At 37.9% G+C, this 27586-nt stretch overlaps 5 protein-coding genes across 6 annotated transcripts; all 5 read right to left on the bottom strand.

Annotated features, from left to right (window-relative positions):
* Nucleotides 1–2032: 2032 nt before the first annotated feature.
* On the bottom strand, nucleotides 2033–3444 carry LOC134814827 (KICSTOR complex protein kaptin-like). Its single transcript, XM_063823117.1, has one exon. The coding sequence runs from the start codon at nucleotides 3442–3444 to the stop codon at nucleotides 2149–2151; it is 1296 nt and encodes a 431-aa protein (XP_063679187.1). The 3' UTR covers nucleotides 2033–2148.
* Nucleotides 2033–6135, bottom strand: LOC134814828 (sugar transporter SWEET1-like). The gene is made up of 6 exons (XM_063823119.1): nucleotides 6060–6135; nucleotides 5718–5792; nucleotides 5383–5506; nucleotides 5079–5240; nucleotides 4697–4816; nucleotides 2033–4491 (listed from the first exon to the last, which is right to left on the bottom strand). Exons 1-6 carry the CDS (start codon nucleotides 6122–6124, stop codon nucleotides 4384–4386), a joined length of 654 nt encoding a protein of 217 aa, XP_063679189.1. The 5' UTR covers nucleotides 6125–6135; the 3' UTR covers nucleotides 2033–4383.
* Nucleotides 6136–11961: 5826 nt separating this feature from the next.
* LOC134814823 (chaperone protein DnaJ-like) lies at nucleotides 11962–13609 on the bottom strand. Its single transcript, XM_063823113.1, has one exon. The coding sequence runs from the start codon at nucleotides 13522–13524 to the stop codon at nucleotides 12049–12051; it is 1476 nt and encodes a 491-aa protein (XP_063679183.1). The 5' UTR covers nucleotides 13525–13609; the 3' UTR covers nucleotides 11962–12048.
* A 1576-nt stretch (nucleotides 13610–15185) lies between these two features.
* On the bottom strand, nucleotides 15186–24087 carry LOC134814824 (casein kinase I-like). Of its 2 annotated transcripts, none has more exons than XM_063823114.1 (11): nucleotides 23990–24087; nucleotides 23691–23850; nucleotides 23295–23413; nucleotides 23094–23163; nucleotides 22661–22809; nucleotides 21315–21549; nucleotides 19336–19421; nucleotides 18671–18755; nucleotides 18344–18489; nucleotides 17881–18068; nucleotides 15186–16014 (listed from the first exon to the last, which is right to left on the bottom strand). In XM_063823114.1, the coding sequence occupies exons 2-11, from the start codon at nucleotides 23800–23802 to the stop codon at nucleotides 15957–15959; spliced, it is 1248 nt and encodes a 415-aa protein (XP_063679184.1). In that variant the 5' UTR covers nucleotides 23803–23850; nucleotides 23990–24087; the 3' UTR covers nucleotides 15186–15956. The 2 variants fall into 2 exon arrangements, with proteins under 2 accessions (XP_063679184.1, XP_063679185.1); XM_063823115.1 differs by having other exon boundaries at nucleotides 24041–24087.
* A 312-nt stretch (nucleotides 24088–24399) lies between these two features.
* On the bottom strand, nucleotides 24400–27291 carry LOC134814821 (transcriptional repressor NF-X1-like). The gene is given in 2 exon segments (XM_063823108.1): nucleotides 24400–25725; nucleotides 25727–27291. Coding segments are annotated over 2 exon segments (2772 nt in total). The 5' UTR covers nucleotides 27272–27291; the 3' UTR covers nucleotides 24400–24498.
* Between the last annotated feature and the right edge of the window lie 295 nt (nucleotides 27292–27586).

The following is a 27586-nucleotide window of genomic DNA, read 5'->3' as shown; positions in this document are numbered from 1 at the left end:
TTCGGTCCTGGAAATTTCATCTTCAAAAACTGAAAATGGGACAGAGATTGGGACAATATGATTTTGCAATTTTATTCGGGATTTTGACTCCCAGTACCTCAATTTGGTTTCATACCATCATCAATTAACTGACTAATTGGTTTCTGGGCAAAAACTTCATCCAATCTGTCAAATTTGTGTTCAGAAAATTTCATATTTGAAAATGGGACAGACTTTTGAAAATACAACTTTTCGTTTTGTTAAGCTTTCTGCTGTGCGCTTCTTCCGGCCGAAATCAAACTTTCAGCACCCCAATCGTGTCATATGCCATCTACAGTTGACTTACTAATTGGTTGCAGGTGAAATAATCAGTAAAAACTGTAAAATTTCGGTCCTGGAATTTCATCTTCAAAAACTGAAAATGGGACAGAGATTGGGACAATATGATTTTGTAATTTTATTCGGGATTTTGACTCCAAGTACCTCATTTTGGTTTCATACCATCATCAATTAACTGACTAATTGGTTTCTTGGCAAAAACTTCATCCAATCTGTCAAATTTGTGTTCAGAAAATTTCATATTTGAAAATGGGACAGACTTTTGAAAATACAACTTTTCGTTTTGTTAAGCTTTCTGCTGTGCGCTTCTTCCGGCCGAAATCAAACTTTCAGCACCCCAATCGTATCATATGCCATCTATAGTTGACTTACTAATTGGTTGCAGGTGAAATAATCAGTAAAAACTGTAAAATTTCGGTCCTGGAAATTTCATCTTCAAAAACTGAAAATGGGACAGAGATTGTATTGGGACAATATGATTTTGCAATTTTATTCGGGATTTTGACTACTAGTACGTCAATTTGGTTTCTTATTATCATCAATTGACTGACTAATTGGTTTCTGGGCAAAAACTTCATCCAATCTGTCAACTTTGTGTTCAGAAAATTTCATATTTGAAAATAGGACAGACTTTTGAAAATACAACTTTTCGTTTTGTTAAGCTTTCTGCTGTGCGCTTCTTCCGGCCGAAATCAAACTTTCAGCACCCCAATCGTGTCATATGCCATCTACAGTTGACTTACTAATTGGTTGCAGGTGAAATAATCAGTAAAAACTGTAAAATTTCGGTCCTGGAAATTTCATCTTCAAAAACTGAAAATGGGACAGAGATTGGGACAATATGATTTTGTAATTTTATTCGGGATTTTGACTCCAAGTACCTCATTTTGGTTTCATACCATCATCAATTAACTGACTAATTGGTTTCTGGGCAAAAACTTCATCCAATCTGTCAACAAAAACTGAAAATGGGACAGAGATTGGGACAATATGATTTTGCAATTTTCAAAAGTGGTATGATTCAAATTAATCTGATCTAAACAAATTGATGGACAATACAATTTCCTTATTAGTAACTGAACTCTATTTACCAACTTTTTAAATCAGTCGGGTGAGCCCCAATGTGATCGAATTCTATTTTCCCCGATCATAAATATTTAATTGTCGTTAACTCCCCGGGAGATTATTCCGTCTCTTGATGATATCACAGTCCACAGATCTGTTGATGATATCACAGTCCACAGATCAGTTATAACGGATAGGATCGAAGGCCACGTCCCGATGTCCGCCCAGATCTACAAGATCATTGAAAAGAACGTACGTGATAATTCCCCTCAAAGCGCGCTATGCATTATAAGTGAATCTGCTACGCTTTCCAGAAAACTGATTTTAAAGGCTGCCAGAACGTTAGAACGTATTTTCTCAGATTTTGTGGCGGATATGAATCTTGCTCCATCATGTATTTTGCCTATTATTAAGCTTTTATTCTACCTTATTCAAACTTATACTGACACTTGTTATAAACAACTATGATTGAAATTATTGAGAATTCAGCGAGTAATTTTTAATTAGGTCAGATATAGATGGGGGCAAACGTGAAGCGTGCCACAAACGGGTGCAAGAAATGCGGGCTTGCCACAAATATTAAGAATACATCGCCTCATATGATCGGGAAAAGCACTTATATTTAACATGGTTAAGATAGGCTCTCAGATTGTAATTCAGTAAATTTTCTGATCATTATAAGAAATAGATTATAAACATGATACATAATTGTATAATTGGGTAAAAATCATCGACAGCACAAAAATTAAGAAAATCAAAAACAAATCAGTATTCTGGAGTACTAGCATAATTATCAGAAAAATGTTCACTTTGAAAAGGACATTTGATCTGAGTTGACCCTGAACTATCAATCAGCTTCTGAATATACTGCTGAGCAGATCTCAAACACCTCTGGAGAACGTGAATTCCATTGAAAGTCAGTACGATAATCTCATGAATACCATCGTCTGTTATATCTGAATGACAAATACCATAAATTGGGCTATTGTAGTGTCTCCTATATACGATGTACGGCACCAGATTTCCCTCAGATAGATGCAGTTTGTACACCAGGAATATTCTCCCATATGTGCCTACAAGTATCTCACTATCACCATCGTAATCAATATCCATGATGCTAAGACACGTAACACTATCGAATAGATTAGATTCCGGAAGAACAATCCTATTATGTAGTTTATTAGTGTGATTTATATCAGTGATAAGAATGACTTGCTCTACCATACAAGCTCCAACAAGGCACACATAACCTTTGACTTTGAAAATCCTGATAGCCGATATAGGGCCCTCCCAATCATACATAGCTTGCCAGGCAACACCATGATGTGAACTTGATACTTGCACGTGAATGTTGCCATCAACCGTGCCGTAGGCTAGATATTGCATATCTCCTTCTAACAGGACGTCTATACACAAGATATACTCCTGAACTGCTCGTTTTTCTGGTCCCATAGAGTGATGGTCCTCACGTGATATTGTTCGCTTGTCCGGTGCTGGTCGGAACATACACTTGAACAACCCTGGATAGTGCTCCTTGACCTTGATGTCCTCTACCTTGCTGATAAACCCCGAGTTAGTGTACTGAAACACCTGTACACACGGGTCACTGTAGTAGGTAGCAAATACTGAGATGTGGGAACTGTACAGGTCACGTGATAACCTCACCAGGTTGGGTTTCTTGTGCAGGTTCTCCTCCTGCTTAGCCTTTAGTTTTAAAGTATTCAGATCCAGTTGGAAGACTGATAGAGTGTATTGTCCGCCGTGGTGATCATGATAATAGACAACGGCTACGATTGTGCCAGCTTCGGTGTGCAGTGCGTCTAGAAGGATTATCTCGTCCTTGTGCAAGCGCCCGTCTTTACCAGGCGTAAAACAAAGCCGGCGCTCTAGATCATCATCTCCATGGTTCCATAAGATGTGGTAAACTTTGTCGTTAAGAGAACAGAATGCGTCACCGTTGCTGGTCATGCACAGGAGGGAGAAACTGCATGCATCCGTGTTTCCCTCCAGTTTGGGCTGCTCTGTCGCTTCAAAGTGCATCTCGTAGAAGTTTAGTTCCATGTTTGAAACTGTAGTGAAAATGAGTTTATGTTCCAGTGATTGTACAACGAATATTACATTTACATTTTATCGTTATTTAGGTTATAATGATTAGATGTTGAATACCAATATGATGTTGAATACCAATTAGATGTTGAATACCAATATTAAGTGCGGTGATCATTCCATGTAATGTTCAAACATAAAAAGCATTTGATATGTCTTGTAAGAATTCTCGAACAAATAAGAAGGTCGTTTATTCAATGAAATTTAAATCTATACCAGAAAGATACTAATGTACAGACACGCACAATGTATCAAAGTCAAAATAATGCTGTAAATGTGACATTCAATAAACCTAGTGTCATTGCATATCTATTATTTTAAAGTACAAAAGTTAACCTCATCGCAATGTGTGCACTGCTCTTCAGTAAATACTATGTGAAGTTTTACAGCAATTCATATTTCAAATACTGAAAAAATTATATCAATAACTTTAGTTCCTGCCCAAAGCACGATTTAAATTCTTAAAAAAGTAAACATTTTTGTCAACCTATACTACTATCAACGTTTTATAATGTTAGAAAAAATAGAGTCAAGTAATTTAGCTTAAACTTTAAAGAGAAAAATGCGTTAAGTTAACAAATTCATGCATGCAGAATAATTTCCTATCAGTAAAATTGAAATACCTTTACGTATCAAAACAAATAGTGGTTACAACTTTACAACTGCAAATCTTCGATAGTCAATGATCATTTTTATTTCCTGGACCTTATAACATTGCATGCATAACATGCATTCAAGCGAATCAAATAATAATATTTATTAAACTACCAGACTAGAACTAATAATTACAAAACATCCGGCTGCAGAAATGGTCCTCCCTTGTCAATTGTCAAATCTATATAATATGCGTTAATTGTTTAATCGTTCTCCTAGCGTAGTGTTGATCTGAACAGTTTACACGTTGTCCATTACACTGGACACTGTCTTGGGCTTGTTGTCCCAATATTTTAGGATAACAAAAATCTGGATTATCGCCAACAATGTTCCAAACACGTTCGGCATCTGTAAATGAGGAATGTTAGCAATCACGCAAGTGATACAACAGCATGTGAATATTTAAAGTTAATTCTGGACATTATAACATATTATGAATATTTAAAGTTAATTCAAGATATTACAACATAATATTCCAATAGCTGGAAGTCTCTCGAGGTCCAATATAGATAAACTTTTGTGAACTTAACCTCGAAAGACATATTTTATCTACCTGAACGAAGAAGTCGTCGATGAGGTAGCCGTACCACCACCACATAATACACTGAGCACAAACCATTACAGAGAGGGGGAACGACATGGACTCTGCACTCTTCGTCTTTATCACCAGTTTCTAGGGTTGGCAGGTATGAAATTGGGGAAAATTACCAGAAACTATCAATTATTTTCATGATGTTTGAACCAAGTGGCTGAAGATCGAGAATATGACATAATGATGACTATTTTAAAATTATTTGTGACATACAAATTAAATCCCAATAACATCAAGCATGACGATGAATCCAGTTTTAAAGCAACGCCCTTGCAATTACAGAATTACGAAGAAATAGGATGTGTGTGGGCAAAATTACTACTAAGGGAGAAAAAGCACAAACCATCTGGGCTAAAGGAGAAGCGAATGTTCCTATTGTAACCAAGACACCACAAGAACCGAGGAAGTTCTTGGCCTCTTCTGGACTTTCGTGGTACCACGCACTGTACATGTGAACTCCAATGAGTAGAAAAAGAAACAGTCCGACTGTTTGGTAAACTAATTTCTGAAATATTATTGAACTTTAAATCTTGAATAATAATTGAATAGAAAAGTCAGTTCAAGAAAGACCAATCATGTTAAGAAATTTAAGACATATGAACTGAATATTTAGTTTTGAAGATAAATAGTATTAGTTTGGTTATTACCTTATTTGGGGCGTACCAATAGTACAGTAAGACGTAGCTACAATTGAGTAGTGTGCCAACGAAGTTAGTGAAAGCTAGAGTACCATCAGCAGTAATAATTCCGTAGTTGAGCCAGATAAAACAACTGAGGAGTAGTGTGTTTAAAGTGTGCACTGTGCTGTGAGGTAGTGTGTTAGTGTGCTGTAAGGTAGTGTGTTAGTGTGCTGTAAGGTAGTGTGTTAGTGTGCTGTAAGGTAGTGTGGTAGTGTGCTGTGAGGTAATAATGATAGGGTATGTGATCAATGAATTACAATCCAATCAAAACAGAAGAATCTGGAATTAAACTGAGCACTAACCCTGTTGCAAAGGCACAAAATGGTAGTATCGGGGTATCTCCTGTGCCTTTCCTTCTTATCTTTTGTACTGTATGCCTGAAAACGTTGCAGTTAATATAGCTGCACTTTGAAAGGGCTAACGATTTTCATGGATATTATAGATGTTTCTGATCTGAGTGATCCTGTTCATCAATTCTACGAATATGTTAATATTTTATCAACAGTTACACTTCAAACTTTAAACAATTTCTAAATAACATTTTTGATAACCAAATATTTTTCAAAATTAAAATATCCACATTGATTAAAGTATTATTCTTAAGGGAAAACTGAATTTTAAGTTAAATAGTCAGAAAGACTTACATTCCTGTGGAAAACATGCCCAGTGTAAGCATCATGGCAACTTTAGACACAAGAAACTCCAACATGGCTAATCTGTGATTATATTCATGAAAAAATTAGTTCTTTAATAGTTTCTAAGAACAGAAGCAATAGCAGGGACAATGGACATGGTATACATTTACAATTTACATGTGACCAACCAATATTCTTGTTTTGTCAACCAATCGAATCATACTACTGCTATCACGTGCCTCATCTAACAAGTACCAAGTCCTTAAAATAACCCAAGTTATTGTTTATAGAACAGTTGCCATGAAATTGCACTGAATATATGTGCAAAGAAAAGGTAGTGTTGAGAGCCATGTGGATTCTCTCTTTATTGGTCTAGGTGGTTCTAAGGTAGATGATCTGACCCATTATGGAGCATCTTGAACTTTTGGGAGAAAATCTTCTTTCTGTTTCCTCAATTCTTCGTCCTTTTCTCTTATCTTACTCATAACTTCCTTGGTGATATCCAGGTTTTGTTGGTTGATTAAACTCACAAGATCTTTAGTGGAGTATACATATTTCATATTCACGAGATGCTAACCTGATGGGATTGATAATGCCTAGTCCACATCTCCACATCGAACAGGGAGTTCAAGGATATCTCAGTACATAAGTGAATCCAATTTATCCCCTGCAATCAAAGTATTTCCATGCCTATTAAGCTATTACAGGAAATTAGGAACATCAGTGGAAAGGTGCACTGTCAATCATTATTGCTCCATACCTCCAGTCCTCCTGTTATGTGCAATTCTCACTGTATGCTCCTCATTTGTATCAATTATATTGATGCTACATTGTTATTGAATATGAAATAATTTTCAACCGTATTAATTTATTAACTTATTGTAAATAGCAAGTTTGACAAAGGGATTACGTTTATTTTACCCGGAGTTCGTTTAAGTTTAGTATTGTAAATAGTTAATTTGACGAAGGGAATACGTCTATTTTACCCTGAGTTATGTTTTAGTTCAATCTTGACACAATTTTAAAATTATAATTTAATTATTTTATATATATGTATTGTCCATAACTAGGGTGGCCTGCTAACAGAACCATGATCTGCCTTGATTCATCCTTCAGCACAGAGAAAAGCTCCTTTTTTTATACATTATGATTACAGAGGATCTGATATTTAGATATATATTGCTGTGCTGTAAAAATTGACTTTATTTATTTATTTATTTATCTCTCATACTGGTTGAGAGGTCGACCGAGAAGGGCTGGAATGAGCACGTGCATGATCCTGCTTTCTACTGGGGTAAAGTACTCTCCAATATCTGGTATAGTTCTCATATAGTGCCTCCGGGAGGTAAAAATGTTCCAAAAAGCGAGTAAGTAATAAGTGAACGACCCCTAAGCATACAACAGCACCAATATGGTATCCTTCAACAGCACCAATATGGTATCCTTCAGATATGTGGATAGAAACACATTTGCATTTTGCATCCAAGACACTAAAGATGCACAGCAAGGTAATCCAAAGGATGTCTTCTAAGTTTGTTTATGTAAATTTTATAGATAATTTATTGTAGCTTTTATAATGTGTACAATTTTACAAATGAAATGATCCCAGGGGGGACTCCCAACCCACCGCTTCGGGTAGTTGATGCACTGTTCACAAGCATGAGCCACTTTGGTCTACTTGCTGTGAGATGTCTCAGGTACTCCAACAGCGAAAAGTGATTTAAAAACGTGTAAACTGTAAACGACCCATAATACATGGGGGGCCAAAGGTCAGTACCCATACGTTGGCCTTAATAGCTCAGTCAATGAGTGCCCAATCTTACTATATATAAAGCAAGACGATATACTATATATAAAGCAAGACGATATATATATGTATGTATATTATATGTGTTTATCCGTACCATTTTACTGACACCACGTCATCAACTTTAACGCGACAAAACGCAAAAAAACCTTAAAAGATATACAACTAAAACTTTTTGACTGGGTCAAATGCTTTAATGGCCTTCAAATCAGCATGAAAAAATAAAAAATTGGCCAAGGAATAAGAATTTTAGTCCCCAAAATTTGGACCCCCAAGCAGTGTCAAAAACGCAAATTAAATAGGTAATAATTACTTTAGCAATCTCGAGTCTTGACACCACTTAATGTAAGCCTTAAAGTCTTGGTTTTTATACATAAAAAAAGGCGGAAACCAGGTATAATACAAAATCAAACACATTCATGAAAAGTCCACGACAGCAGCTATGCCCTCCTAAAATGACACAGTCAATCCAGTTGAGGTTCACATTTTGCCCTGTCACAAGGTCAGATCTGAGCTTTCATCGACGTTTGTTATAGTATTTTCTATTTGCATATTTACGTATTCACAGGTCCTGTTAGTGTTACCAGATCAGATCTCAGTTGCATTACAACAAGTGTTTCTTCCCCGCCCTTCGACGTAGAAGCAACATTGTATCCTAAACCAACTACTTTACAGGTTACTTGAGCAATGTTTTCAGATGAATACCAAGTGTCAGGTTCAAGGCGATCATCGCGAATTCTGCCAGTTTGCCGTATTTTTGCACCGATGTCTCTCATCATAGAATCCATTACACTTTCACCAACAGCATCGCGAGACCTGTTTGTGGTGGTAATGATGGTTGGGCCAAGTCGACCATAAAAATTGCTGTCATGAGTAGTCAGAAATAACACATTCTCCATTTCGTTGTTCCTAGAACTTGAAACCTACGATATGGAAGAGGAGTCATATGATTAAATAATCCCTTGAAAAGAAAACTTATTGTTTTATTGAACTGTTACCTGGTAATAAGAATTGGATAATGTTGTTGTTGTGAAACCAGTATTTCTGGTACCCATAGGGGATTTGAAATCAACTTATAAATCAAATGTCAGCAAAAACATCATTCCTCAAAGTATCATAATCAAACCCCGGGCGAGTCCAAAATTAGAAACCTGAGTATTGATTCATATGAAATATGAATATCTCTTTAACGATAAAATTTCCTGAACCAGATCTGACTCGCTATGTCTGTTCAGACATGTTTGTCTGCCAGATCGTGGTACCTGAGTCCCTTCATTGCCGTGCATTGAAATCACACAATAACACACAAAGCTAGAATCACGGCAAATCGACATTCATCGCTTTTTCATCGGAGTACTAATGGACAGTGTTCCTGGAATCCATGGTCCCTGCGTAAAAGATTTGTTGAGGCCAGCAGCACGATTACTCGAAGTGGAGAATCCTGAATGTTGCGGAATCGAGAATCCTGAGTGTTGTGGAATCGTCTTCTTTTCCGTGCTGTGTTGCGGGGTCACTTTCCTTTCAGTGGTGCAGATCTCTCCTCCTCGTATGAAGTGATACTTTTCTGGCTCTTTCTCCATCTTTGCTTTTAAAGATTCAACAAGTTTTCTCCGTATCAGCCTCTCCTCAGGAGATCGATCAGGACTCAGAAATGTTTTATTGAACTGTGACGACTGCTTCAAGTTCTTAGCATTACTGAGCACAACAGAAACTGAGTCTGATCGGCTGAAGCAAACTCTGACTGGACGATGTTGGCCAGGCTTCGCAGTTCCCAGACGGTAACATTCCCTCACGAAGGGTTTTTCTGCTCCAGCAATTTCACTAAGCATACCTCCCACAACTGTATCAAGATTGGTTTTAGGATCCTCCCTGAGTCCGTATACCATCACACAGCGACTGCGATTATCATTGTCAACTGCTGATTTCACAGCCGCTTGCAAAGTTTTGCCTGGGATCTGTGGACTGTTCTGCTTCACTATGTCGCTAAACGATTTAACTTCTGTTTTGACGACCTCCAGAACTTTCTGAACATGATTGTCCTTCTTCTGAATAATTTCGTCCTTAAGCTCCAACATAAGTTTCTGATTTACAATCTGATCAGATTTCAAAGTGTCAATATTTGATGACGCAGATTTAAGAATGTCTGTGCTGCAGTTTACAATCTTAACAAATTCCATGATAAATCCAGCAAGTGAGTCTTTGCTGACATTGTTCCCTTTCATAAGAACATGCTTCGTAACTTCAGTGATGTTTTTACACTTAGCTGCTCCAGTCAACGAATCGAAAGTTCCCCGAATGTCCTTCTCCAATCGATGCAGGGATTCCAATGTATAGCTCATTATGTACAAGTAGCGATGTACACGTTGTACTCGATTTAAGCAAGGCTGTGCGATGCTGATAACAAGAGCAATTAACAAACGTACATGAATTTGATAAGACAGCAATAAGGCCCCCTCAAAAAATTTTTTCAATCATGAAAGCATGCTATCATCAGTGACAACTATATAGTTGCATATATAATATAATATAAGTCAATAAGTACTTAGTACATATAATTTTAAAAGGCCACTCTATGCAAATTTTTTAACTAAAATGTTTCGAACAGTATTACCCAGGCCTGTAATAAATGGAGAGTCCCTCTTAGGATGACCATGACCAGTGCTAGACACTGTTTAACTACTGACTGAATGGAAACCTAATTTACTCTTTGGATTGGTAGAACCTGTCTGGTTACATGAACATTGGAGCTAGTTTTATATTAACTCACATGATATTATTGTCTACTTAGACTGCTTGGATGTATCACATCTCAAGTCTCAACCAATTTAGGGTGTGTTACTCTGTTTTGGGCTTTACTTGTATTGTAAGTTTTATTGATTTTATCCATAAAATTGCATTTCCATTGATATTTATGTAACTTGAGAAACTTTTTCTACCAATAACGTTTTCGATCGGGAATCGTCTTTAAATTATTTTGGGGAATATTTTGACTTGATATAGCGACGTCGTCGTAATGACACAAGTGATTGATCAACCACCTTATTTGATAGTGTTTTTAAAATAATGTATTTATATTTTTAACTTGGGGTGTAAATATTTTTAGGCGCACGTTATATCTCCGCCAAAAGCACATCCAATTTGATACGTATGAAATATGTCTATAATTTCCTTGGTTATGCACTTAACTGAGTTGGCGTTCTCCGACCAAAATTGAACGGGGAATCGTTTAGGATCACTTTCAACTTTTGAGGCACATTGACAAAGGCTTTCACTTTTGTAAAAGAATTTGTCTCGTAGTACGTCCATGGATATTTAAGTTGGAAGTAGCTGCATTAACATATTTTTGCCTTCAAGATGAGCAGGTATTGATCGAAGTGCAATTTTAACTGTATTGCATATTAATTCTTGATACACGTTGCATCATCAGTCGTGCGCTGCCCGAAAAGGCAAATATTAAAACGCAAAAGTGTAGCCGCAGTATTCTGCCGTCGAATTGTGTTCAATTTAATATGAACACAGAGGGGCGAGAAAGAACTTTGTCAATATAGACAGTTTAGAATTGAACTTGGAGCCGCAAGGCCATGAAGGGCATTGAAGGGTGATTTTCAAAATATTGAGTTTTTGAAGAGTTATTTTTATATATGGTCATCGTGACATTATGTGTATTGTGTATACTATTTGAAAAATGTTATATATCATATCATTAAAACTGGTTGAAAACGCCCAAAATCAAAAAAATGTATTAAGAATTTAGATTTGCGTGCGCGGCTCTAGGTTAAAATACGTGACTATCGATCCGCGCAACTGGGCCGGGACGAAATTCAGTTTCCTCATGGTGAGTGTACAATGCGAACCCATGTGTGTTTTCGGATTGCTTGTCTACTGCTTCATGCTCAAATTTGAAATGCAGCCTCTGAAATATCTGTTTTGATTTGTTCGGCTGTTGTGCGCGCGCAAATTTATTCGGCAGAATTGAACGACGCGCACACACTAATTGCTGACGATTTGGCTATTTTCATGCGTACTTCTTAGAAATTTTGGCTGAATGTTGACATTTTAAGCTTCAATATTAAGCCGCGCAATTGAACAAAATTATGCAAACAGTTTCATTCAAAAGGAGAACGGGCTCCGAGGTCTACGCAAATTTCATTTACATAATTACTATCAAAGTGGCAAACATTGCCTTAAGTTCTACAACGAATTCTTCCTGTTCATAGGATAATGAAAAGTGTGACCCTTAGCGCCATCTAAAAACTGAACGAATCGGTTTAACTTTTTAGTCCGTTTAGCCCAACTATACAAAGCAGTTACAGGCCAATGAATAAATAACCGATACAACGGAACGAAAGTATAACTGAACACATCGTTCCTAAATAATTTAAACTTCGACAACGAGTCTAGTTTGATAGTTTTACAATAGTGTGTACTTATAGGAGTGTCTGTCGAAGTCAAATGCCGTTCCTCTTCCGCAAGAATATGCTTGTAAGTCTTATCTAGATATGACGTTAAGTTATCAGACTTGGGCATGAACAGCTCAACAACAAACACGTGGATCGGTTCGAACTCTTCCAACTCAATGACAGTACCCGGCTGTGTGTTTGGAGGAATGTACAATGTATGGTATTCGTTATCAATAGTTCTTACATGCACGTGACCACCTTGGATCAGCGTACTGTAATGTACCGCTATCTTTGATCTGACATTGTCTTCATGATCGTAATCGAATAGAATATCTGGTGTTTGTATAATGTGTATTGTGATTAACATAGGTGCACCGTCGATGCCAGGACAGTTCAGAACTTGGCCATGTTTGACCCCTGGTGGAACTGAAACAGGATGCCACTGACAAACATCCACCCTTCCTATACCGTTACAGCTTAAACAAGGTTCAGATATGTAATAACCTTTACCCAAACAGTCTCCACAAGTAGTAAATTCCGGTAATTTCTGGTTTTCATACGGTTTCATCCAAGATACATCAACGGGTTTTTTGTATGGAATTTGACCACTGCCATAACATCTGGCACAATCCACCCGAGTACTAGGAGCCCCCTGTGCTGCCCCATAACCTTTACACTTCATACATCTCTGATGCGTGTTTATCTCTATATACTTAGCTGAACCCATGACAGCCTCAAAGAGAGATATACCCAGGATATACTCCCTTATGTTGTCCTTCTCAACTGTATATCCGAACCTGTCGCTGAACATCTCATCAAAGTTCACTCCAAATGCTGACTTGAAAACAGATTCAGGACTTTCGTTTCGGTATGCATCAGACTTGAAGGTGACCTCCTCGTGGTCCAAGCTAGCAGTATACTCCTGCCGTAGCTTCTCATCGCTGAGAACTTGGTAAGCCTGGCTGATCTTCTGGAACAGTTCTTTGCTCTCGTCACCCGGATTAACGTCCGGATGACATTTCTTTGCCAGGTCGAAGTAAGCTGCTTTTATGTGTTTGGGAGTGGCTGTGTATTTGACACCCAGAGTTTCATAATGGGTTTTAAGAGTAGCGGAGGTGGTTTGAATAGAACGGACGTGTGCCAACACGTAGCTGACATTTTGAAAAGAGCGCACCGAGTGCAGTGTCTCTCTTAATCCACTCAACATACACACTGGGAATATTGGAGTTATATTAGCGGTTACAGTATATTTCATAGAGTAAACCATGGTGTTCCAATTAACTTCACATCAATATGTTATCAATATATCAATTGCCAAAGAATGGCCTCACGCAGCGCGATCTACAGCCTTACTAGTGAACAATTAAACCTTTGTTTAACACGTAAGAGCAGACCAAAATATGCTAAATTGGCATAAAACTGATCATTCATGATTTGTTCATTACAGTCATATAAACAGTAATTGGTACGTATCGTCATAATGGTTACACTTATATTGTAAAGGCTAATCAACTTTTTAAATATCGATGATACGGTGGTATTCATGAAATGTTAAGATAGTGAGCATGGGTTGCACTGTGAGTAATGTATCATGGCAAACACGAACCTTCACAGCACCATTACATCCGATATTATCAAGATTTAAGGAACATGTGCATAATATGTGTACGATATATCTCCCGTACATTGCTGTGAAACCAGCAAAGTACAACCCGTAATATTCAGTGCTTAGCGCAATTAATAATGTTAGCTGTACACACACACAAGTCACGACTCACCTATATTAGACGTGAGGAACAGCCAATACCGCACATTAGACATATATCGTGAACCACAAGGATGAATATTATATATGTGTCATTAAAGAACACATATATAATGTGATTTGTGCAAACGTTCAGTAGATGGGTGGTGCTGGGCTCTGAATACAGTAGTTAATAATAGTCACGTTTGTGATCAACTATCAGAGGCTTGAAATTATTGAAGCCTCCAGAGTGAAATAACTGATCGAATGAGTTGTGATCGTTTGAAACTACCTAATTCTTTCATTAAGGTCACAAAGTGTACATGAAGGGCCGCCACATGTTCCAAACTAACTATTTCCGTGTATAACGGTTCTAATAAAATGAGTAATGCTACACAACAAGAGAGAGAGAACAGGTGACGTTACCGCCTGGTACTAATGGGCCCTTAATATTCACATATCTCTGTAACGAGTGCGCTATATGTAGATATCTTGGTATGTCGAGGGTTCGCACGTCAGTAGCGGAATGTGCCCATGTCTTTAAGTTCGTGTACATTTGTATATTAGTGAAATACATGAAGGTGTTTGTCACACTGGCCTGCACTGCGCGTACACGCCTTCTTTGACTTCACTACACGCCCTTATATGGAATTTTCAGGTGCAAAAATAGTCAAGTGAAATTGGCGGTAATTTTACAGTAAATTTTAATCAAATTTTGTTTTAGAAAATAAGACACAAGTTTCATGATTGATCTGCCACGGTCCACATTATATTTACTTCAACAGTCTTCTTACAGCTAATTTCCGGACACTGCTGCAGTATCAAAACAAGCCCGGAGATAGAGAGAAAGGGAGAGAGAGCAATCTCGCCCGTGGAAAATGCTATGTACAAAAGATTAAACTTCAGAAGAGCACAATTTGTACACGTGGTGTGTACTTTACACTGGTAGTACACTGTTTACAACAGTATCTACGCGTGTGTGTGTGTGTGGGAAGGGGTCGAGTTTGAAGTGCAGCAATGCCATTAACACGTAATTACAAGGAGCAATCTTAGTGGAATCCACAACAAACAAAACAACATTCTTATTTCAACTCTCATCTCCGTTCTGAGAACGAAACGAATCTTTGTAGTAGCGTTTGACAAATCGACACCAAAACTTATTGGAGAGATAGATATGCAAACTGTTGTTACCAAAAATCCACACTAAACGAGCTGAGAACGGTATAAATATACAAGATTTTAAGTTAGAGTAGTATTGCACTAAAATCAGGTTTAAGGAGAAAATATTTTAGGCTTTATATGATGTACGATCAAGTTGATCAGGATAAGGATCTAATGTAACCTTATAATTTAAAAATGTACAATACATTTAGTAAGATTTCTGTTGGTACAATATTGTATTTACTAAGATCTTTGAATTCTCTTTGGACTCAAATCCCTAATATGTCTTGAATATTGCGTAATCAAAACTTATAAACTCTAGACAGTTTGGTATACATACGTTATTCATAACTTGAATAATATGCATCATTATCAATAATATGAATTTAAACCCAAATTTTATTACCATAACCAAAAGGGGGCTAAAAATTACAGACATATAACAGTTTCGACTACTAACAGTAAGTACGGCAGGATATATATATAAGATCATCAGTTACTTTTTTTAAATATCATGAATATCTTGCGTTAGTTAATTAAGGGTTATAAAATCAATGTACACAATTGTCTGCTTAATAATCCCCGCAAGTTTGCGTGCGTGCAATATTTCATCTGACTAAACTGAGAACACACGAATGATGACGTGACTCTGTACATTGTACACGTGACGTCACCTGCTCCTCAAAACATCACGTGACGTCATCACTTGACCCGATTACATGTTGTGTTCGAAGCTCTACTTTCTTCCGCAAGATTGGGTTGGGTAAAAAGAAGAGGTGGTGGTTCAAGGTGTGTTAAATGTGCTGAGAGGTGCTCTTTTTCTTTTTCTTTTTCTTGACGAAGCAACAGAACCTGCGAAGAAAGGCGAGGTTTGAAATTAACGCCAGTCGCTCAAATTATTTTAAAAGTATAAAAAGTCCATCTAATATATTTCTCGTGTGGCACGAATAACTTAAAGAAAAAGAATTCCACAATATTATTTATATTAATCGCTTTGGCCGGGTTTTCTAAGACTTAAAAATTAAAAAATCTATTCAGAATTCCTCCTTTAAACGTGGTCTAAACCATGTCACCACATTGTATCAACACACCCAAATATTTGCGTTACCGTTTATACGAAATGCTTGTAGTGCTGAAAACTAAAAATTCCATTGCTATTCAACATTTTCTTGTGGCGTTAAAGCCAAAGAAAACATTCTTCAGAGAAAATTAGAGAACAATGAAAAAATTAGAGAACAATGAAAAAATTAGAGACAAAGTCTGCTGGAAGTTCGTGGAGAACCTTCACCATTCATTTTTACAATTCTTGGAAGCTCGTAGACAGACAAATGTGGTATATGGCGTGACGATATAACTGCACAAAGATCGCAAAACTATGTTGAGTATGTATATATTGCAGTCTACCTAACACTGTGGAATTTATCAGCAGAGGAGCTTGTTGAAGTAAAGCTAGCTTACTTCGAGCATTTTAACCACAATCTATACTTAATAGTTGTGTGAGCAAAATACCTAATCATAATAGATGATGTCATGATCTTTAAAACATGATCTACCAAGTACCAGCTCCAGGCCATGGGACATTGTAGTAATCAATGCTCTCGTTCATCCGTGAAAACCGATTATTTTAGAACTTTCCAGAAAGGTGTATTTCAATCTGATTAATACGGCGAAGAAAATGAATCATTGAACTCTTATTTTGAAAATGAATCATGAAACTATATGATTCCTAGCATTTCATATTCAGTGGCAGCAAAGCTGACAGGTTATTATCCTCCAAATTTTGAGAACAGAGCATTAAAATACCAGCTACTCTTGAAAGGGCACTGTGATATTAAGAAGTTACAATACCATGGACTCTACCTCCAGCTCTGGATATACCCGATATAATATAAAAAGTGAAGAAACCATTGAAAGTTGCCATGGAGCTACTTTATCAGTGAGTTGGACACAATTTCTTCTCGACCTGCTTTTATCCCCCATTATGAAGTTTTAAAAGCTTTTAAACACGGAGAAAAAGTGTTACTAAATAAAACTTAAAGTGTAGCAACTTATATATCGTAATGCGAGCATTAGTTGCCTGCTGCCATGTCAATAAAGTCTTAATTCAGTACGATATGAACCTCTTAATAAGAAATCATAGTGACAAAATATAGATGCAGTGCTGTACTTATCCAGTTCAAATATCGTGCCATATGTCTATATAACACTAATGTGATGTCCAAGGCGGTGGTGGTGGTGTAGTATTTATACTGATAGTATATACATGTGAGTAATACAGGCACGGCTGGGCCCAATATCAACTATAATATGTCAGAGAGTAGCTCAGTCAGCAGAAGTTTTAACTGTTCTCTCACGGTTCTTCTGGCATGTCTGTCCATGTTCTCAAAAATCGGTGATGGAACAAAATTTCTTCTAGATCTGTTATATATTGATATTAGGAGGGGTGCCTACTTGACTCAATATTTGGTTCGGTCATCAGTGCCACTCCCAAAATTAAATATCCGATTGAACTGGAGCTGTATTCGTATGTTGATAAATATGGCATGACGTTACAATTTCTAGAAGTAATCATCTTAAAGATCATACTAAAGAACTCAAATTACGGTTCAACCGTATAAATCATCCATAATATAATTCAACCATATAAATCAGATCAACCCATATTTGAGAAATTGCAAAATTCCAACTGGACTGAAATGACATTCTATAAAGACCCACCTAGTATTGTTTTCGCTAGTAGCGTCAGCGTGAGCCTGAGTGGCACCTCCCGTGCCGCCGCGCTGCTGGACCGCCGGCGACAGCTGCATCGTCTCACGGATCTCACCGTTCTGTGCGGTATTGTGCGGAGTGTGGTGACCACGTGACTCAGTGGGGTTACCCCAGTCACTGTCACGCGTTAATAGATGCTGAGGTTAGGAGTTTGTGAGTTACAGAATACTGAACATACATATAGTTACATAGCTTCTAGAAGCGCAGCTGATGTACACTAAATGAGCTGTGACCAGGTAACTTAATGAATGTCCAAGTAAGCCGCAAGGTTCGGTTTTAAAGAGATTTGCAGAATATTTAGATATAAATTTGCATGAAACGTAAAGAAAGATTTCTAATACCGTGGCTTGATAAAATCTTAAGGAAAAGTAATTGAGCAATTGAAAGTTTTTAAGTATTTTCATGAACTTACAACTTTGCCAGACCAATCAAATTTCCCATCCAAGGGAAAACCACTTCTCTCATAGAGATCTTGAAATAATCTGCGGAGGTAGGCGTAGTCGGGAACCTCGAAAAAGTCCAGATTCCGGACATAGTGAAGATATGTACAAAACTCCGCTGAAAGAAATGTTGATAGTGAGGTTCGTTTTGGACGTGCGCCAGAATTTAAATACGTATGACTTGAACAGAGCCAAAGGCATGGCACAATTACTTAATCTTACATATTTCTATATCAAATGTCAGCCTAACTATATAGAGATAATTAGGCAATGAATGGTCATTATTCAAATTTACTAACAAGGGAAATTGGCACAGAGCTCTTCAATAGCCGTTCTGCGCTTCGTCTCCCCGATTTTCTGATATCGTTCTTTCAGTGTGTCAGCCTGAAATGATCACGTGACTATTATGTCACATGTCCACGTGTTAGGTCACCGGACCACTCAGACAGCTAACAAGTATGCACGTGCACAAAAATGAAGCTAGTGACAAGCAAAGTAAAAACTAGGAGAGATTTTTAACAAAAGCACGATCTGTTAGACTCTAAATGCCAAGCAGAGCATTCAACGCGAACGGCGATCATTATTTAACAACTGTGAGGTGTGTACATAGTTTGAAAATCACTCCCGGACACAATGAAAATACTGAGAACAGGTTTATTTGGAATTTATCAGAGAGCGGAACAATCCAACTTCACTGAACAGCGACTGATTCGATTATGGACATTTTATTTCTACACGTTTTCTTGGAGCATTTAACCTCCGCTTGGAATATAAATCTAACAATTAACAGTTTTTACCGGGGGAGTGCAAATTCGTCTCAAGCCATATCTAATCCCACATATTAAATGAAATGTGAACTTCGTCTGTGAGTATGGTGTTTTATTACCTACTGGGACACATTGAAACATGTAGGAAATACAAAACTAAAGAACAAGATAATGACATTAAAGTTTCTCGCACGTACCTTAAGGCCCTGCCAGGGGAGACCACCACGTAGGAAGTACATGAACATGTATCCCAGCGCCTCCAGGTCATCTCTTCTGCTCTGTTCTGAAAATAGTGGCTGTCAGCATGACAAAGCTATTTGTCTATGTTACTGACGAAAGTTGGGACAAACTCTAAAGATGAACTGAGAACCCTGATGCGGGACAGGGATGTATGGAGCTGGAGGCTAGGGGTTTTCTGGCGTAGCTCGGACTTAGTTCCGACCTAGTAGTAGTAGTAGTAACATGACGAGTCAACGAGGTCATGCATCAAGAATAGGTATCGTGACAGAAGAAAAACAGTGGTCTTGAAAACTTTAGACTATGATTTGTCATTGGTCAGGTTACCAGTCGCCGTAAACCTTCCGATCATCTTTTGTCTTTGTGTGTTAACACACACAAAATATCCGTTTCTAGAATCACTAATTATAGCTTACAAAACACTACACATTAGTACATTATTCGTTACTTGCTTATACTTATGCTTCACATATCATGTTTTCTTACCTACAGAACACCACGGATATTACATCGACAGTTCCGCCAATAATTTCATTTTACCCTAATTATTATTCATTTTAATGTTATCAGGCTAGTAGGATCCATGAAGTTCAAGTCACCTTTTTAACAGTGCAACTTATATTATATTATGTAATTATGCCGTAATGGGAAATCCTAACGCAACCAACATTTTATAACCAACACGAATTATCCGACAGGTCGGCGAAGAAGTTGAACATATAAATCAATTTAGCATATTATTGTAGTGCTGAGCTGAGCTGAGGTGTGTGTGTTTCGGTGAATATTAGATCGGAGTAGGAGTATTGGTTTAATAGTGTCAGGGATTGGAGGGAGAGCAAGAAGTTGATTTCACATTCAGTGAAAGGTTGCGATTATGACTCAAGGAAAATTGGGAGTTAAAACTATACAGGAACTCAAATAAATTTGTAAATTTCTATTATGCTAATAAAACCAATTTACTCAAATAAATAATTTGAAGCATCAAATTACAGATTTTAAGTACATATTATATATACATAAACTATACAGGTTACATTGTCACGTACCGGCAACTACAATTTGAGACTAACCACTTATTAAGCTAGAAGCCGAGACAGTTTAAAATGAGGCCAGACGGTAAAATTGTTTGAATACAATATACTATTGGGCGTGGGGGTTTTAATACAATAACACTGAACACATTATTACACTGGGAGTCACAATGCTGGGGGAATGTGGGCTTACTTATAAAAAGCGGACTTTGCGACGACCGTGCCACCTTACATACTGCACACCCTTTGAAATCATCTTTATTGTTATCAATTCTAACATGTTCTGTGGAAGGTAAGTGCGGTATGAAGACTATTTACTACTCCCAGTTTCGGCTTCACCACTCCAGTACAGAGTTAGCCGTGATTATATTGACAAGGAATGTTCACTATTCGCATAGCGCACTTTGCATGCGTGTTTTGTTGACGGCTGGTGAAACATAGCTGTTTTCAAGGCGTGGAATATTTGTACACGTTCGCGTGCAAGTCATATAAGAGAACCTCACTACATGTTAAATGTATTAAATGTGTTTGGTAAGTAAGTACTGATACGGACACTGCGGTGAGTCATGTAGACAGGTTTAAAAACTAAATGGAACTGTTACTACCCTGAAGTTTACAGATTACCAGGAATAGCAGCACTGTAAGACAGCCCTTGAACCCATATAAAAATACTATAATAAATATAAAACTACCGTTGGGGACTATAAATAGTGCAGTTTAACATTAATGCTATGTAAATCTTTAGTACCTCTGCCAGTAAAACTCGTGAATAAGTCATGAATCATTGTGTTAAAAATTGAAAATACTGTAAAATAAACTAGATGTCTCAACAATACTACCTTTCGAGATATGTAAATAAAAGAGGGCATATTAACAAATCTACCGAGAGTTAATATAAAACAAGTTACCTCTGCCGAGATGGGTAGATATGCTCATGTATCTAGCAGTTCCTGTCAAGCTCTTGTGCTCCCTGTATGCTATGTGCTTCTTCGTGTCAGGGTCGATGTACTCCTTAGCCAGCCCAAAGTCGATGATATGCACGATATCCTGGTTCTTCATACCAAGCCGGCCGATCAGGAAGTTCTCCGGTTTAATGTCCCGGTAGATTAACTTTCTACTGTGTACCACTTCTATCCTTTGAAGCTGAAAAGATAAAAACAAACTAATAAATAGATATATATTCTAATTTCATTGTCCGGTACTTCGTGAGGAATTGTGAACAGGCCCGGACATGGCCGAACTCACTGATTTAGAGTTTACATCATATAATGATATGATATGACGTTGTTCAAATGATTGCGCGTAAATTATCTCTTCGTCTCAGCTCCATGTTCACGCCGGTCATAAATGTTGGCAAACTTACACAAAATAACTTGATTGTATTAAATGTGAACACCGTAATGCAATTTTAAACTTTTTACCGTAACTGTGAGAAATGCGCGTGAATTTTGCCGTTATCAGTCCCCCATTATTGGAACATTCTCAGAAACATTCACAAGAACAGTGGCTGTGTGATGCTATTTGATACGCACATTTACAATCATCACCTGACACCATTATTGGAACAGAGACAGGGTAAGTTCGCTGAGTAGTAGGTAGTTGTCATGGATCAGTGTTATAATTGCATTAATTAGAAGTCTGTATACACGGTACACGACTACTGCTAGTACCAGTGTATACTAATGTACAGTGTACACATACTGATGTATACAGACAAGGCGATGTGCTAGCGGACGTACATTGACGTAATTTACCGCGTGTTTCGTACATCATGTTATTTTAGAGAACGTGATGAAACATACATCATCCACTGCACCGTGAACTGTGAAGTCACTCTTTTAACGTGTAGTGTGTACAGTGATATCAAATTAAAATACTGACAAGGTAATGTACAATGTGTAGGTGTAGGGTGTAGTGCCCTCTTGTTCAGTACTACTAGTACTGTACAGCTAGCCTGGTATGTGAACTCTAATGTACAGCGTTAAGTACTAAATGAGTGTAACGTAACATCTTGAATGTTAAGAATGTTGTGGTACTATTGTGTACGTGGATAATGCTGCTTTATCGTTTATGCGCCGTACCAATGACTTTAAAGCGTAGATAAGAGAGTTATGAGACGATCTCACAACAGATCAGGAGTCTACAGCCTTTTCAAATAAGGGGGCAGATAAAAGTCAGAATATTATCGTACAATCAGTAAACCTTCAATATTGTATTGTTATTAAGTTCACAAAAGAACTGGAAATAAACGTACCAGCTGCATGGCGACCATCAGGACACACTTTAGTGAGAAAGTACGCTCGCACAGGTCGAAGAGGTCCTCGAGGGAGGGTCCCAGAAGCTCCATCACCAGAGCGTTGTACTTGCCACAGGGCCCGTAGTAATACACCGCGGGTACTCCCACTGCAAGGTTCACATTAGTTCCTGATTCTCTCAATTCAGTGTTATAAACAGCAACCAGGTTATATCTTGTGCGTGATACAGGCTCAGTATGGTTATATATTAGACTAAGGTTATGAGTAACTACGGGCAACGTCTTTTATATTATATTTATTAAGCGAATATAATCTTTTGTGAACTTTTCATGAACGAGGTTATAATATGAAGATAAAGTGAATTATAAACGACTAGCAATCCAGGCTCTGACGACAAATGTCGGTTTTTAATCGACTCTGTGTGGGACTTACAGTGAGGGCCAAGAGATTTGTAGTATCTGTACTCCAGACTCAATTGGGGTGTTCGCGACTTCATTAGTTCCTAAATAATTAAGCTTAAATATGGATAAATTGAAGCAGCTGCAATGACACTACAAATTCTTTGAATGTACAGTAATGTAAGTTGTAAGATAAATAGTTTAAATCAAGCAACAAAATGAGGGGCAAACGAACCAGTTTTATTGCGACATGTTCGTTATTGTAGAGATTTTTACCCACACGCAACTCTCCGAAATTACCAGACCCAATTTTACGACCTACACGGAAGTTAGGTCCAACCATCAGAGCTCCGCCTGCAAGAGAATACGAGTAAAATTACAGAGTATTCAACATTGGAGTGCTAGCAGGACTTTTTGCAGACAGTTCCTGCACAGAAAAATATATTAAAAATAACCATTCAGATTTGAACCGATAAGCTTACACATGTATATAATATATACTGTATATCACGAGTAAAAGATCATAAATAACAGTATTGGGTTATCAGCGCAATGCAATTGTAAATATTGAAAAGCAAGGAATATTATAGCATGAAAATCAAGTACAATTGCTCATGCTCTGAGAACATACTCTGTTGTGAGTTAGAAGAGCTGCGCCCGCCGGTGCCGCGCCCGCTTTGGGCGCTTGTCCGTCCCCCTCTCTGTTTGTCATGCTTGTCGTCACGCCGCTCTCCACGTTGCATTATACGATCTGTAACTCTCTAGTATCGGTTGCTCCTTTAGATACAACCCTGAAATAAAGAGCATTTTGATACAGACTGTGCGGTTATGGACAACAATTAAAAATACAGACGATCAGAAAACCAAACAATGAAAGAGCAGCATGTGCTCATGAAATTAGCAAATAGGCCAAAACAGAGCATACTGTACCGGCAATGTAATGAGAAGCATGCGGCTTTTAGGTCGAGTTAGGTTAGTTACCTGAGTGAGTTAGCCACTCATAGTTGAACTCCCCTCAGCTACATCCTTTAGAGGTGTTTGGGGTTATATTCAATATCTGATATGTTAAAACAACCATCGGTCGATGAGCATTTAGATTTAATAATTAAGACAGAATTTAATTATTAATCAAAGCGGCATTCTGTATTATTAAGCCATTATTTATCATTATGTTTTATTCAAACTTTGGTAAGCAATGATGAGAGTATTTAATTTGAAACTAGAAGATTCAAAAGCAAAAGTACATCCGTACTGCACAGCAGCCTATCATGCATTATGAAATTTCTATAAAAATTGAAAATTCAATAAATTTCATCACATCGATTATAGAATTATGAAAATGTGTAAAAAGCGCTGGCAAACACAAATAACTTAAAATGAATTATTGATCTAAAACAAAATAAAACCATTACGTCCCACAAAACAGATTATCTAAACATTTAATTCTCGTCTATATCTTCCCAACTGTCAAAAACTATTTCATCTCTCTGCATAGTCCTCAAGCAAAGTGTTTGCAAATTCGGAGCATCTTCCTTTACTTTCTGAGCTGGTTTCTGTGTAGCTTTAGCTCCAACACCACCAATAACCCTTCGCTGAGAATACTGAGAGAGTTTTATCGAAGGTTCCACAGCATCCCATCCTATCCGAACCTGAACATTGCGGTGAGGTTCTTCATCCATACTTTGTGATGTTATTTTGTAGGGTACCGCTAGTTCGTGAACTGTTCTTCTTTTTTCTTTGTTCATGACTTTAAAGTCGTGATATATGAATTTAACTTTGTTGAAATTATCTAGTGCCTGATTCTTTTTCTTGTACTTAGTAATCAGATCAAAAAATACATTCTCAATTTCGATAATGAATTCTTTCTTGGTTCGGGCTTCATTTTGTAGAAATTCTGAATAAGTAGGAGCAATAATGGCATCAATAGGGACATCTTTGAGACCAAGACCCTCAGCCATTCTCTGATTTCTCTCCTCAACTTTGCAATTTTCATCACACTGAACCACACCACTCTTGAGATAGTCCAGAAGATCTTGTTGCAAAAGAGACAAGCCTACGCTTTTCAGCTTTGCACTATACCGAGTAAGATCCGGTGTCTCCGAAGTCAGAGTAGCTCCTTTGAAACACAGAACCATGATAGACCTTCTCCTACATTCACATACAACTTTAACCTTTTCAAAGCATACATTTTGAGGGCAGGGTTTCTCTAGATGACATTTAGCATTACAAGGATGAGAGCAAATAATTCTAGTTTTTAAGCAGGGAAGTTCACAGACGCTGTCAGAAAGAACACAAGCACTCTTGTGGCACCATCTCTCACATGTGTGCATGTTGCAAGGTAGCCGCTTTTTGCACACATCTCCACATGAGACATCCTGTACATGACAGGGGATGTTGAAGCGCACTGTATGTCCGCCCATGCAGACTTTATTGACGAGTTGAGCACAAGGAGGACACTGCTCCTCATAGTGGCAAGTATGAGTTACTGGATGAGGACAAGAGTGGTCTCGGCCACAAGGCTCATTACAATTTGGTGGAGCAGTACCACATGCCACAGGAGGATCCAGTTTGGTTTTACCACATGTGCAGTAAACTTCATGGAATGTTGAAAGCAAGCATGGCATACAATGTCCTCTGTGACATAGCTCCTCACATTTGTGCTTTTTTGCAAGTTAGCATTTTCCCACAAGGCATCATACAAATGTGATTATCTTCTAGACAACATTTGCTGTTACAACGGTGTCTGCCACAACTTTTCTTTTTATAGCAAACCTTCTCACATCTCAGCCCTCCCTCGGGTATGTCTGAACACAACATAGATTCTGAGGACGATTCACATGTACACATGACAATGGATCTGTCAAGACAGGGAGGACAAAGTCCGTTGTGACAAATTGCCTGGCACAAGTGTTTCATGTCAGCAATTCCACAATCAAGTGGTTTCTTGCATATTCTTTTACAAGTAGGAATGGGATCAAGGCATGTCTGTCTGACACCTGGAGTTATTTTTTCAAGTTTCGTTTTACCACATGGACAGTTGGTGATTGCAGAAGCATCAGTTTCACAAGGTGGACATGGACCAGAGTGACAGCGTAGAAGACACATGTGATTCTCACAGGTCAGTGTCTTGGAGCATTTCTCAAAACAAGACCAATAACCTGTATGATCAAGACCCATACTTTCTTTCTCCAGCCCACATGGAACATCTTTGGACGATTTTCCACAGTAACAAGCTAGCTCATTAGATTCAGGACAGTCATCACATACACCAGAATGGCAAATAGTTTCGCAGTGATGCTTTCTACAATTTAAAAGTTTTCCACATGATTTGGCACACTGGAAAGGAGTGTCTTTCTGACTACACTTCACTCTTTTAGATTCTGTTGCACATGCACAATAGGTTATGACCGATGCAGGACATGCTGGACATTTCCCAGGGTGACACAGTTCAGGACAAGGATGTGAACAGGAATCTCTCACTCTAGTACATTTTTCTCCACAACTGTGGGGTAATATGAATGACTTGTATTCAGGATTAACAACTGATGCACAAAAACACAAATATCGAAAGGGAAGGCTAGTGGAAGAGAGTTGGCAAGCTGGACATCTCCAATCAGCAGTTGCATCCTCAGGTAGAGTATTATCAGATAGTTTAGATGAAGCCCATTGTCTTATACAAGTCAGATGAAATATATTGTAACATTGGATACAAGAATAAGTCGCACAAAATGCGTTCAATGTTTCATAGCAGACCATGCATTCATATGTATTTGATTCAATCTGATGGCGCAGTGAGGTAGCTTGGTTATCTTGAATAGCAGTACCAGAGCGCTCGCGCTGGGAGCTCTCTCTAGATTCTTGCTTGTGGTCACGTTCTCGGTCCCTCTTGTAGGTGTGGCGTGATGAATTTTGTCGATTTTGATGATGCCCAGTTGGCCTTCTGGGCGAATTACCATAAGATCTGTCACTCATTTCCAAGTTGAAGCTACCATTAGAATGTCCATTGTGATATTGTGCAGGGCCATACCCTGAATGATGTCTTGGTTGATAACTTTGATGCGGTTGGGAACTCTGTTGCCTTGGTTGATTACCCTGATGCCTTCTATTGTCTGATGAATTGTGGTGATTGCTCCTTGGTCTTCTCCGGTAGGTATGTTGCTGTGGTGCATACCAATCTTCGTTGAAGTTTCCTCCTCCACTATTTTCTGACATGTTAACTAGCTTCACTGAAGTTTTTTTCTTTTTTATTTGCAAATTCAATTAATTATTATATATATAAATCAAGTGTTACATTTCAGCCATGCAAAATTACAATGACATATTTTGATATACTAATTTTAAAATGGTGCTGCAATATAAGTTGCTTATTGTGTGGCCGGATGACAACTAGAAAAGAAAAAATAAACTTGATTATATAATAATTAATTCGGCTGAACCAACACATAGCAAGAGCCACATTGACGTTGGGGCCGTCAAAATGATAGTTAAGTTCTTATTAGGACAGTAATCGATTAAGATTGGGTTTTG

The sequence above is a fragment of the Bolinopsis microptera genome, chromosome 5 (assembly GCF_026151205.1).
Source record: "Bolinopsis microptera isolate Bmic1 chromosome 5, MBARI_Bmic_1.0, whole genome shotgun sequence".
Taxonomy (NCBI): domain Eukaryota; kingdom Metazoa; phylum Ctenophora; class Tentaculata; order Lobata; family Bolinopsidae; genus Bolinopsis; species Bolinopsis microptera.
The sequence above is the reverse complement of the archived record's forward strand: the minus strand, read 5'-3'. Positions and strand labels throughout refer to the sequence as shown.